We start from the raw sequence: 13,831 nt of genomic DNA on the forward strand, positions 1-13,831 counted from the left end.
GCGCCACCGCCCTCCGGCAGCGCCCCGCCCCCGGCCCCGCCCCTTCACCCCCCCCAGACCGCTCCCGGTGGGGGGGGAGAGCGCAGCGCGGCCGTCCTTAACGCTACATGTCCTTAAGGCTATGGCTAAACGTCTTTAATGCTACGTCTCCCTCCCGCCCTGCTCCACATTTTCCGCCTCCCCTGGGGCAGTTCTGGCAGCATCGCTGTCCGCAGAACATTCACCCGGGGGGTTTCCGTTTCCCAGAAGCTTTTCATCCGTAACAAGGGGATATTTCACACATCACATTTGTTTTGTCCCAGAGGTCCCGTAACGCGGCTGTCCTGTTCTGAAGCCTTCTGCTGCTGCCTTCAGCGTCTGTGCGTAGGCCATACTTTGTATTTCTGCTTCTTTACACCAGCAAGGAGCCTCACAGGCATATGTCACCTTTGCATTTGGAAGGACTTGCAACCTCAGCTGAGCCTGTACCTTACCATATTTTCTCACCTGAGGCTGATTTATTGACTGGGCAAGTGGGAAAAGTTACAGCATCCAACATACTATTGCTACTCAGTGCTCCCATTCTTATTCCAGAGAGCTCCTGGGCTGTCACTTCATGGAGCAGGTCGTCTGTGCTTTCCAGAACACAAAAGAAACTGTCACGGTAAAGATTGTGTTTGTTACGACCTGAGGCCTCTTTCAGGGCTGAAACAAGGACCAAAAGTAATGTAAAACATCAATAAACATAAGTAACATATCAAACTTTTACTTCCAAATGCTGCCTTTGACACAGGCATATCTGTTTTTAAATCTGAGATGACTTCTAAGAGTCACTACTACTTGGCCCATCCAAGTTCTACTGTGGCAGCATGGTGCAAACTGTTTTAGAGGCACTTAAAATACTGTTGCCAAGGGTTCACTTCTGCTCTTCCTCCTCCCCCCAATGTATTTAAATAGAATTTAAAAAGACCATTAAGACCGGTGTGTTTAGAGGAACCAATTGTAGCAGATGTGCAGACTACACTAATGATTCATCCTTAGCATAAAAGCTCTTCTGTTCAACACTTTAAAAGGAAGCAGTAAATATGCAGCCCTCCCATGACATCATGCTTGTAAAATGAGGGTTTTTTGCTCACATTGGCCAGTAGGAGGTTTAGAGGTTACAGTGAGCAAGTGGGAACAGTGGGGGAGGGAAAGAGAATTGGCAAGAATAAGCTATTTCAACATTAGTATTCTGGCAACGTTAGCATTCTAACCACAGGCAACATCTGGAAAGAAACTTGAACATAGAAACACGGAAACCACTGTTTAACTGCTTAAAAAAAAAAAAAAATCGATCAGCTGCATACAACAAAGCAGAAGTTACAAGCTTGGCAGCAGTAAATATTTTGGTCTCAGGATATTCCCTCCTTTCTTTAGCAGAAGGCAAAGGAACAATTGCTGTAAATCAGTCCGCTTTGGTACTTTCAGAGGAACACAATTTCTTTACCTTTGCTAATGGCTTTCAGCAATACAGCCAGAACCACTTCTTCATAAATATTTTCCACATTTATGATGCCACTGAAATCAGCAAACACGTAACTTTCATATTTTGGCAGCTCCTACCAAAGGAAATACATGAGAGGAAAATTGGGCAATATCAGTATCACATACAGCTCAAAGACATATGATCAGGGCCAGTATTGGTCTGACAGCATTTCAATTAAGCCAAAACATGTTATTCCTCTAACATTTGCTTCTTTGTTGAAGGCACTCTAATTACCCATTGCTTGACAACCGCTAATTCCCTAAATATGATCTTGTGTAACACATCATTTGTATTCRCAGATTATCAGAAGGAAAGAGTGCAATCAGCAGCCAGGATGGGAAGAACCTACAGAAATTAGTTAAGACTCCCTAAAAATCAGGCAGAACAAGAAAGGAGTGAGCAATCAATGCTCTCAAATCCCAGAGACAGAAATATTTTCTCCAAAGCAGAGTGCCCTTCAGTAAGGGCAATCCAGAAACCACCACTAGGACTAGCTACAACGGGAATCGGTCCAAGCAGCATTCTGGCACAAGGCAGCAGAGGAAAAAGGGGGGAGGGGGAAGAGGAGAATGTTCTGTGAAATCGCTAAGTGACAGTCACATCTATGGTGTGAAACAGAATAGGACTTATACCCACTTGGAGGAAGTTTATTGGATGCCTTGTGCGAGAGGGCTGTGATGGCACGGGTTATTTAAAAACTCTTTTTCTTCAGGGTTACGGTACAGTTCCTAAACACCAGAATACTAGAGAGGGAAAAGCTGTACTGAAGGGAAGACAAACCACTTAGCCACCCAGTAAAAACTGCTGGGTTTGCACAGCTTTCCAGAAGAACCAAATGATTTTATTTTTGCTGAGCTAAAATTTGCTTATATGAGCCCCCTTTCCATCTCAGCAGAGTCAGAACCCCTTCCAGCCCCTCTCAGGTTCAACCTTACCAGTTTACACCTGGACTCCAAATGCTTCAGCAGAAAAGGAAGAAAAATCTGAACCAACCACTCCTGAGCAAACTGCTTCCGGGTGGAACTACTGTCATAGTCAAATTTCTGCAAGCAGATGACAATGAAATTCAAAGGAGAATAAGTCCAATCGTCAGATGCCTTCTCTACAACCACCACTGTATCTGTTGTGTTAAAACAGCACACAGAAATATGGGAAAATACTTGGAGTAAAGCAGCACCACTCAACAGAAAAACAAAAAGCCCAAAGATTTATGCATCCAAGTAAGATCAAACACGCAGGGAAGGACAAAGAAGGCATCTGATGCCTTACCTTTAGCACACGATCTTTGACATTTTCCAGCATTTGGACGACTTGGTTACGGTTAGTTGCCTGGCTGAGGCGTTGCTCTGAAAGCTGCTGGAAGGTATAGATGGAATTTTGCATTAGCTGTAAAAAACAAAAGTCTGCTGAGTAGGTACCAGACATACAGGAACCAGGGTTTCACTCTTCATCTCACCCCAGCTGGGAGTGACTCTCCCGGTTAGTCAGCTTTCTTTTACTGAGAAAACCTTTTCAAACCTTTGCTTCGTGCCTTCTGGGCAGCCTAAGAAGAAATTATGGAAGGACAGCACAAAAAGTGAAAATAATAGCTAAGACTGGAACTCACTCACAAGGGTCAGCCCTCCTGAGCTTTTTCAAGCATGTTTTCTCAAAGTTTCACCACTTACTTGCTGCATGAGATTCTGAGCTCCGAGGACCAAGCTTGTCACGCTGTGAAAGCCAAACCTCTCGAGTCCCTGCAGACTTTCTTTATAAACGTCAGCCTTCTCATAACACGGCTGCATGATTTCAGGCGTCCAAGACGTTCTCCCGAGTGTCAGAAGCTACATCAGAGCAACAGTGCATTACTTAGGCAGTATACAGTGTCCCTTTTCCTTTTTAATATTTGTTCCCAAATTCATTTGGAGCCCCAGCTCTGTACTATTCCCACTTCCTTCCTTTGCTCCATTTCCAGTCAGGCCTCAGATTCTCTCCGGAATACGAGGCAGCGAGACAGCGGCCGGTTACATGTGCTCAGGGAAAGAGTATAAGAAAGAGAAAAGCGTACTGTGACAATTCCCCAGCATACCTTTCCAGTAATATGCAACTTAAGAGACTTTATGCTTAATAAAGCTCATCCTGGGGTCAGTGAGAACCTTCTTGCCAGGATTCAATATCTGCAAATTAGCTGCAACATTGTGACAGTGAAGAGTATGCTGCCTCAAGAATCAGTCCTGCACCGACAACTGCCACAGTAGGTAGAATGCTTGTATTCCTGTCTGCAAATTTAACGGCAATGTGGTCTGCAGGGAGCTGGAAAAAAGCAGTTGCCTTTGTCATATCATCCACGTATTTTACCTCTTTTTGCAAGACTGCGATAGGAGAGTTCCGTACAGTTCTGACCATCTCATCAACTCTCTGAGCAAAGAGCGAGCGTACCATCTCAGCTCCTGAGCTGATCGGACGCATGAGTTCCTCCATCACACAGACCAGGTCAGGCTCCACTCCCTGGCAACAGCATGATTCTGCTGGACTTTGCACTGCTCCTGTCAAAATGGAAAGCTATGGGTTGTGTGATAAATTGTGCTAGACTCCACATTGCCCTGGATGCACTAGGCACAAATCCAAGATAGCAGGGGCTCGGACTGTGTAGAAACCACCACCCGATAATTTCTGCCCGCAGTCGATGTTTTACTACGTGCAACCATAGTATCTGTTGGTCTGTTCTACCCAAAACAGTGATATCTAAGCCAGCAGTTCACAAATTAAGRACTACAACTATGGGCAGGAGCCTTGAAGTTCCTCATATTAAAAGTTATCGGAATTTCTGGTATAAATATGGATTTTCAACTAAAACAAATTGTTAAGCAACAGTAAAATGAACAGAATTGTTTAGAAGAGCACTTCATGATGAATTAATTCCTACCCCAGCCTCGCTGTTGGCAGATGATTCTGCACGCTACTCACACCTGCAAGAAAATTGCAAAGTAAAGACTGTATCAACTGAATACAGACTACATAAAATAAGAACACCTTTGCTGGGTCAGGCCAAAGTGGTGACCCGGTGTCCTGTTTTCAACAGCCATCAACAGCAGAGGCCTAAGATGCAAAAGGAGTTCCTGGGCTAGAACAAGGCTGCATGTTTAATAAGCATCTAAAAATGTAATGGATTTGTCCAATTCTTTTTTTGAACCTGCAAATTTTTTGCATTTTCTCCCAGCCTTTTGCCCCTGTTTGTCCAACCTTGGAGTTTTCTGGCTATCTGATCCTTTAAAGTCAGCATCTGATCCAGGTCTGGGCGAATTTTCTTCTCCAACTGAATTTGTAGTTTTTCTTTCTCCCTCTGAAAAACTTTGAATTCACTGGAGACTTGACTGAGGATCAGTGTGTAAGCCTCCTGCAGAAACTGGGTGGCCGTTAAAGAGCAGGTGAACCAGAGAGCGACATAAAGAAAGAATAAAGGAAAGATAAGAGGCATCATACAGGCCTTAGGCAAGTTTGGGAAACATTACTGTCTATTCTAACAGAAGCAAATTCCTTGTTAGGTTACTAGGTTCACCAGTAAACAAAAGGCTGTCTTCCATCTGTGTCACGCTTTTAAGATTCTTCTCAACTCATCCAGCATCATCTCACCCAGCCCAAATATCAAGTATTTCATTGTTCTTTATCTCCCTTACAATCATTCCCTCATTGCCCATATGCAGCAAACCACAACTAAACATACCTTTCACACAGTATAATGCTCTCTATCTTTGCACAATGGACCACTAAAGACAGCAGTTTCACAGGAGACTGAAAAGGCAGAGGAGCCTTGGAATGGGCACTGTTTGCCAAATTGTTCTTTATTTAAAAAGTTTATACATGAAGCTCATGTTTATAGCTCCCCTGTCCTCTCCAGCTGTAGAGTTTCAAATAAAATAGTCCTACCAGCAGTTTCCACAATGCTTTTATCTCAGAACTCATCTTTCCTTGAAGCAGATGAGTAAGTTTGTGACCAACAAACCACTCTCTGTTTCACTGTTATACAACCTAGTACTTAAGAGCTACGAGTAATGCTGCAATTGTGCAGCTTGCATCAGGCAGAAGGTATCCCAAAATTGGATCTGGCTCTCCCAACGGCAGAGGTTCTATCACCATATGCTAAAGAAAGAAAGAAAAAAAAAAAAGAAAAAAAAAGAAAAAACCCTAGGTGGGGACCAGCATTGACTTTCAGATGCAAATAATGCCCTGTGCATTTACCTGGATCCACAGCTGCTTCCTCCGAGGTTCTGACCCTCTGATATGTGGGAGCACTTGAGACCGCAGCACTGGCAGCAAATCCTCCATTAGCACATTACCAAGAATCTACCCCCCCCCAAAAAAAAAAAAAAAAAACAAACCCCTATTTAAACCAAGTTCCAGGCAGCAAACTCGCATTAAATGCTCTGGTATTGGAAAGTTCAGCACTTGACAAACCTCAGGTTCAGCTCCCAAGAGAAGATCCCCTGCCCTGTAGCTACCTCTCTCTTGTCTGTAAAATCGTACAGCCTCCAGAAATGCTTCAGCTTCAAAAGAACCTCTCCTCTGTAATTCTGAGGACAAAAGATGAGTTAGTCCCAGTTACATTTAATTAAGATTACTTAGAAAAAAAATACTTGATTTTAACCACATTCAAATGACATGCACGTAAATACAATGTGATGACTACAAAATGCCAAGATGACAAATGCTGTATGAAACCTACTGCATAGAGGAAACTACACTACTGATGGAAAAGAAGAGGGGAAGATAGTCTAAACACTTTAGTGAATCCAAATGCAGTAGCCTAACCCTGAATCTCAGTATTTCTTAAAAAGGAGTGCCAGCCAAATCATGTGAAGTTGCAGGAATTTAGCAACTATAAAATTATTCCAAGGGAGGATAAAGCCTGCAGGAAATTTTCTCACTGTCTAGGCATAGGAATCAGAAACCAAAGAATTTACAGAGAGTTCATTTATAGCTGGCCCCTCCATGAAAAGATCCTCATGGTAGAAGGCTCATGCCCTCAGCTTTCATGGATGATATTGCTTCATCAGGTGACTACCTAAAGGCAGACACCTACCAGATTCCAAAGCATTACCTGTACTGTGATACCGAATCCCATCTTGAAGAGCAGATTTCCAGATCCGCTGGGATTCTGCAGAGCTTGTGCAAAAACAAAAGTGCCTCCGGAATGGATGGTAGAGGAAAAACAAAAACTCTCCTGGAGAATCAGCTAAGGTGTTCCAGCCCTGCTGGGAATAGCCACCTTGGGGTGGAGGGAAAGAAGAAAAAGCACAGTGTAYGCCATCACAGGAACAATTTGAAATTACTGTTTCTATAAACTCCAGGCAATTTCACAGCAACTATTGATAGGTCCGTTGTCTCTCATTGAGTGCTACCATTACACTGACAAAATAAAATGCCCGAGGCCTGCTGTATCAATGCGCGATCCAAGGCCTGCTGTATATCAGTAGTTTATTAAAGAACGAGGGAGCAAGATGTAGGGTGATTAGAACCAGCCAGATTTCAGCCTTTAATCTGTGGCAGGGGAAACATCAAACCAATGATGTCAGATTGGGAGTTTGCATAGTCATTGCTAAGGTGGGTCAACCTTTTTTTTTATTTTTTTTTAGTATTATTAGAAATAATAAATAAAAATTTGACGTAGTATTATAAACAGTAAGGACCGCATAGACTATTACAAATATTTTGTTCTGAATGCAATTGGTAAAGTCTCACTTCCTTTCTAAGCAGTATCTTCAGCATACTAGAAAGATGCTAGTTCCACTAGCAATTTTTTAATTGCTGTGCCTAATTTAAAAAGCCATCAGTAATTTACATATCATCACAGCCAGATAGAAATTTTTACAGTATGCAGTTATCTTATAAAAGCGAGACTGAAAGACTGAACAGAGAAAACCATTTCAAATGAAAAGGCAGAAATGTCTCTGCATCTGCTTCTAATTTCGAACCGCTTCATTTTAAACTGTTAGTTTTTCAGCTAGCTAAGTAAGGTCTTGCAATCTGCCMGAGGTCCTAAACACAGCTGTCGTGTCCCAGGGGAAAGGGACACGARAGAATAAGGAAAAACAAAGAAAAAACACATATTTAGCTGCATGCGATCCTGAAAGTACAGAGTCCGCGTGATGTCAACATAATGTTCAGTTTAGCATTTGAATGTTGTAGCTCTGTCTATATGTAATGAAGATTCCTCTGTGTCAAACCATTACCCTCTTTTGTGGCAAGAACTGCAAGATCTCATCATTGGGCACAGAGCCCATCTCACGTTATTGCTACTGTTCTAACGTGACAGTCAAGTCATTGTTTTTTTGTAATGCTTTGAGATGCCCAACTGGATTCTGCTCGTATCTAGGCCAATATATATTTCTTAAGATCGACACATCATAGAATTACCTGCAAATCCTTGGCACAGACTGCTGACCAGTTTGGTGTATTCATTTAGCGAAGTCAACAGCAGGTAGCCAGACAAAGCAGTCGAGTCTCTGGGCTCACAGCCTTTTCCCAGGGCCTGGGAAAGAAATCAAATGGTGTGTTCTCAGTGCGGGTTTACAGGCAGAATTATTTATACAGATTTCAATTCCGCACTTTAGAGCAGCTGGCAACAGCAAGTGGTTTTGTTTCTCATGACTCCACTTACAAGGCCAACAGCTGTAGAATTCAGTAGCTCATTAACACAGCAGAGTAACAACAATTAGAGTAGGTAGCGAGGGAGCATAAGGCAACACAGTAAACCGGGATGAATTTTAAGGAGATAGAATATATTTGCCCTTGCAAAGAGAATCTTTTTTCAGTGATCCAGGTGTGAAGTGGCAGGCTTTTACATGACATCAGCTACATCCTAGTAGCTGTGTTCGCACAGTCCTGTGTCGTCTTCTGTCCTGTGCCTGCAGGGGATGCCTAGGAATGTTTGCATGGAATATGACCATATAAAACCCTTGATTTTACAACCTCTACAGTTGTAGCAGAAGGAGCATAGTTACCTCTTTGCTTTCAAACCATTCCAGGGTAAAATCTCCAAGAAGAACAAAGTAATTCTCCTTCCACCTTTGGGAATCTTCATCATACTGAGAGAGCAATCCATCATACAAAGTAGCATGAGGTGCCCTCTGGGTCTGAGAATACACAAGAGGGAATAGTGAGCAAACCTCAGCAGAAGTGCCAGCTCTGTAAGAAAGAAAGATCATGTTATGCTGCATGCAGTACAGAGAGTGGGAGCCTGGCCCAGTCAAGACTTTTGCTATTAGCACAGTATAAGTAATTGCGAGATGCAATTGAACAAGGACACCTAGTGGTCACAAAAAGCAAACAAAGCACCTAAATCAACTCTGTGCGACACACCTTGGTAATCTGCAGTGATTCTGTAGTGATTTTGACACTAACCTGTGAGTTATATCCTTGGCTATCAATCTCACCTACTCATCTAAAATATTAACGCTATGCTTAGTGTAGAAAAAGTGGTATTACAAATACACCACACGAAAAGCTGACAGCTTTTTAATGATAATGGGATAATGAGAATCAGAACATGGAAGTGTCAATTCTTATTCCCAGGCGCTGGTCAAAGAGGCATGCAAGTTCCCTGTGAACAAAAAAAAAAAAAAAAAGAAAAACCCCACCTGCACATTCAATAAACACAAGAGCCCTTTTCTCACCTGAAGATGACAGAGAGAAGGGGGGAAAAAGGTGCAAAGAGTTGTGTGAGACTAGGGAAAAAACAAGCAACTTGAGTGACTCAGAGGAAAAGAGAATACCTCTCAGTTCCCTAACTGCACTTTATATAGTTATCATGATCCTTAAGGAGTTAGTGTGGTCGGGAAGATAAGCATACAGGTGGAGGAGACACTAGTCTTCTAATTATACAAAGGAGCAAGTCCTCAAAAGTGAGCCAGCCTATCTTTATGGGGGCATGAAATACATAAATGGCCACTTGGCAACACAAGTGTACCGTCTGTTGTCACAGCTGTCTTAAAATACGTTCCTAAACATCTATTTTTAGGCCATAAAAGATAAACTATCCCTTAGTAATAGGTCAGTGATCTGCATAATGGTAATCAACTGCATAATGAAGCTGCAAAGAGACAGGGAATAGCAGTCAGTCTTTACATTCATAAGAGAACGTGCATCCCCAAGATCAACCTCAGGAGGAAAGYGTTTCTGGGGGATATGACATCAAGTGCGAAGGCTTATCATTTACCTTGCTCTGTAGTAGCTGCAGGGCAAGTTTGCCTTGCAGGTCCAGTTCCCCAGAGACCTGTTGCAGAAAGGCTGTTGCAAGCTGCCTCTGGTAATAGGGCAAAAAGTTCTTCATCATGGCAGCTGTGCAACCTGGGGTAGAGCAAGAACAGAGACAGTTTCACTTCATAGTCTCCTCACAGAGGAGGCAGCCTTCTGTTTCTAATCAGCATTTTTTTCTCCTCCAAGAACAGCTTTTGAATTAGAAGCACACCTCCCAAGAAACAAGGCTGCTAATTAAGCTCCAGACACCCAAACTGCTCCAGAGGTTGCAAACATGGTAGCCTGACGCAGGGCGCTGCTGTAAGGCTATGGGTAGGCTCTGCAGGAATTGTTACAAACTCACCATGACCTCTGAGATCCAGATACTCTCCTCACTGTGCTGTTACATGTTTGTAACCTCTGAATAATGCCACTTGCCCAAAGAGACCTCTACTACAGGCCCTTTGCATTACAAATGCCTAACCCAGCCCAGGCAGTTTAGTGGATGCACACTCCTATTTTTGGCTACTTCAAGCGATTACCAAATGCCTTAAATTGCATCAAATGTGATACAGTTTAGTGCCATTTTGCAGTAGAGGAAACCAAGCACAGAGGCATGATGCAACCTTTTTGTATCTCAAAAGGTCCAGAGAGGCCAAGTTCCTTATTTCTTGCAGTCGTCACTGGACCCTAAACTGCTGGCGCTTTATCATCTTGGGAACCTAGTCAGTATAGCATGTGAAGACGTCTAGTGAAAAAAGGATCCAAAATGTCAGAGGTCTGATGCTATTCAAAAATAAAAGACTTCTATATGCCACTGCTTCTCCAAATATTTTCTCCACCAGCTGAAAAGATGAAAACAAGGGAGGAAATTCACTGATAGCTGAGTTGTTGAAATGTCACGCCTAAAACAGCTGTAAACTTAAAAAAAATCTGACAATAAAGCTATAGTTTGAAGCTGTGGAGGCTTCCAAAAGCACATTGCCTACCCTACCACTAAAGGGATTGCAAAGAGGCAGAGAAATATGTTGCTCAAGAAACAGTAGGAGGCAGAAAGGGGAGGAAGCTGACAGTCTAAAAATAATGCATTTCCTAATTCTCACACAGAGAACCATTCAAAAAGGAAGGTATCAGAGAAGAGGGCTTTCAGATTAGTTTCACACACACACACACACACACACACACACAGTCCTTTTTTGCCCAATGAGCATCTTAAAATCAACACCTAAATTAGATTTCACATCTCTCAAAGCCCAAATTTGAGCTCAGCGAGCACTAAGCCAATGCTGGCAGCCTTCTGATGTTGAGAAGTACTTATACTAAGCACCAGAAGAACTTACCAGACAGCAGAGAAGGGATTCAGAAACAGCCACCTCTTTTGGAGACTTGTGGAGTTCACTGGTACTCTTGTGGTAGTAAAAAAATCACACTTTTGGGAAGAAGGATTTTCCTTTATTAATTTCTCTGAGTTCATTTATCCCTGCCTCAAAGATGAYGCTTCGACAGTAGAAATCTCACTTAAGTGTAGAGGGGCCAGTTTACAAGTAATCACTGTTAAAGCGACTCATTCAATACAGCAATGAGTAGAATCTGAAAGGGCAGTCACATCTGACATTTTACTGGGATCACTGTATGCTCATCAATAAGCATTTTGAATGTACAATCCCCATGCTTAAGTTGATGCACAGAACACTCCTTGTAACATATATACAGATTAATTACATTCGGTACTCAGGAGGACAGTCAGGCTGTTATGGAACAAACAGAACTCCTATCCTGCCTCTTTCAAATGCTCTTCCCTAGTTATTTAGGCTTGAAAAGGTTTAAAAGCTGGTTCCACACCGCTTACGTAACCCAAATTCTCTGTCCCCCGCATTGGGATTCAGTTGATGATCACTGTTGCATGCAATAAGCAAAACACTGAACGGTTAATATCAGAAGGATCCTGAAAGTTGCTGAACAATGAATTTGCACTACATGTCTTGGCTGTTGCAGTTACTCAGTCCTTCCCTGACACTGTCCAAAGAAATGAAAGCAGCAAGGAAAATCTGAGTGGTTTTAGGCCAAAACCAAAGACGGCACAAATCATCTGAAAGCATCAGTCAACCCAAGCACACACAAAATACCCAGTTCAGAAATTATGAAAGTTCAAGGATTGCAGACCTGACACTGAAAAGGATCAGAACTTCTTGACAAGTGATCTTCAGCTGGGCGGCTTTCTTTGAACTATCTACAGAGCATTGCTGGAGTCCAGCTTGCAGGGACAATTTGCTATTAGTAAGGGATTCAGTGAGAAGATTGCATCTCGTACGTTAACAGCAAGGGAAATATCCAGATCAGGCCTGGATCAAGTAGATCATTAGAAGAGAAGGGCTGGGTATAACCAACACCGGAAGGAGAGAAAGTGTCCTGTAAAACAACCAACCTGAGCACCAGTTACTCTCAGTGCAGGCAGGAAGCAGCTAATGGAGTTGAATGTATCCTCTTGTATTTTATAGAGGACCCTCTGCCATCTGTACTAATACACTACATTTAATTTACTATTTAAAGATTATACAACTATTATGTAATACCTTAGTTCTCTCAGCTGATTGCCAGTAGATTTGATCTTGCCCTCTCTTTACAGCAAAGTCTAGTAGTCTCGTCCTGTGAATGTTTTCTGAGGACAGTTCTGTGGCAGTCTTCCCTCACCCAATACAGACAGTAATACATAAATGTAAGTGTGTGGGATTATGAGGCTATATACAAAATTAATTATAAACAATTATAAACAGGAACTTTTTTCTTCAAAAGGCAATGGAGATAGTAGAAGCCATTTCTTACCTCTCAGATACCTGCGCTGCTTCCCACTCAGTGGGCTTGAATATCTTCCTCCCATCTTCTGCTTCAGTGTGCTCACTGCCTACCAGACTTCAAGGTCAGGATCTGAGGAAGAGAGAGGACGTACCACACACCGATTTTTTAAGTTCTTAAAGCAGCAGAGATTGTCCTTTTCTGTCATACTCTCCTCCAGCTCATAAATATTCAAATAACATCTCTCATATCAGCCCTTTGTCTACACCCCTACTCACAAAATAAGCCTTAAAGAGGCAGCAGCACCACAGTCCCTCTGCCCACAYGCTCCCCTTTCTCACAGGCTTTACCCCTAAGCCTCTGATGTTAAAAGGGTACTACCTTGATTTCTGCTTTATTTTCAAGACTGTGGAGTCAGTGAGAATTCATGCTCAACATCACCCTAGCTATGCTCTCACAGCGGGTTAGGACTAGCTCACAGTGAACTGGATACAATGGAACTGTAAAGTGAATAACGAACACACCGCATTTCTTTACTGAACTGCAAGTGCAATTTCCATCCTAGAAATATTGCTGCTTAGTGTTAGTTAAATACAAAGCAAAAATGCAACTATTCAAGACAAGCCTGTTTGCCCTGGAATTTAAGGTTAGGATGCTAAAGCAGTACAGCCTGTAAATTTACATGATGCTGTGAACTGCACTACCAGATTTATCAGATGCTCTTGGTACTCCTTCATACTCTACTCACTTCTCTCCCTCTCAGCTACCGCTGTACAAGACATCCCACAACAAACTTCAGGAGGGGCCTCTGCTTGTGTTAGGGGATAATGCATTTGGGAGCGAGGCAGAAGTGAATGAGTGGGATACGATAAGGGGATTTTTCTGAGTTATTTCTAAATTTGAAAGCATGTCATGGAAATAACACTGGTCATTGCTTTACTCTGCACCTGCTCTCAGTTCTCAGTTCCCTAATTAAGCTGACCTAAATTATCTTCCACTTTTACTGTTATGCAACTGACAATTTTTGATACCCTTCACACCCCACAGAACATGTAGAAACAGGAAACCCTGAGCAGAAATGTTCAGCACTTGCATCAGTTCTTAGACTGGTCAAAAAGCCAAAGTACTTCTAATATAGAGAAATCAACAGGGGAGACTTCAGGGGGGAAAAAAAAAAGGCCCTATAAAACCAGGTGGAAAAAGAGTTCAGAATCATTAAAGTGATAATACTGTGCCACACAACAGAGAGAAGCAGCTTTCTACAAACATGGCACTTGGAGGCGGGATGAACCAGCTGTGTCTCTTGGCTATTTGGAA

The 13,831-nt window shown here is 42.6% G+C and overlaps 2 protein-coding genes across 6 annotated transcripts in view; both read right to left on the reverse strand.

Annotated features, from left to right (window-relative positions):
• Positions 1 to 372, reverse strand: part of COLGALT1 (collagen beta(1-O)galactosyltransferase 1) — a 9,845-nt gene extending 9,473 nt beyond the window's left edge. The window contains exon 1 of the mRNA XM_026088745.1: positions 287 to 372. Within this exon, the coding sequence (XP_025944530.1) occupies positions 287 to 372 (86 nt within the window). The remainder of the gene's footprint in view (positions 1 to 286) is intronic.
• FAM129C (family with sequence similarity 129 member C) lies at positions 137 to 13,286 on the reverse strand. Of its 5 annotated transcripts, XM_026088765.1 has the most exons (15): positions 13,263 to 13,286; positions 12,545 to 12,646; positions 9,702 to 9,832; positions 8,488 to 8,619; positions 7,901 to 8,015; positions 6,585 to 6,752; positions 5,942 to 6,057; positions 5,726 to 5,830; positions 4,730 to 4,892; positions 3,845 to 4,032; positions 3,175 to 3,330; positions 2,777 to 2,893; positions 2,443 to 2,550; positions 1,469 to 1,580; positions 137 to 684 (listed from the first exon to the last, which is right to left on the reverse strand). In XM_026088765.1, the coding sequence occupies exons 2-15, from the start codon at positions 12,597 to 12,599 to the stop codon at positions 470 to 472; spliced, it is 1,881 nt and encodes a 626-aa protein (XP_025944550.1). In that variant the 5' UTR covers positions 12,600 to 12,646; positions 13,263 to 13,286; the 3' UTR covers positions 137 to 469. The 5 variants fall into 5 exon arrangements, with proteins under 5 accessions (XP_025944550.1, XP_025944551.1, XP_025944549.1 ...); XM_026088766.1 differs by lacking the exon at positions 13,263 to 13,286 and having other exon boundaries at positions 2,777 to 2,863; positions 12,545 to 12,698; XM_026088764.1 differs by lacking the exon at positions 13,263 to 13,286 and having other exon boundaries at positions 12,545 to 12,697.
• Between the last annotated feature and the right edge of the window lie 545 nt (positions 13,287 to 13,831).

Source organism: Apteryx rowi, unplaced genomic scaffold, assembly GCF_003343035.1.
Source record: "Apteryx rowi isolate R43461 unplaced genomic scaffold, aptRow1 scaffold_782, whole genome shotgun sequence".
NCBI lineage: Eukaryota > Metazoa > Chordata > Aves > Apterygiformes > Apterygidae > Apteryx > Apteryx rowi.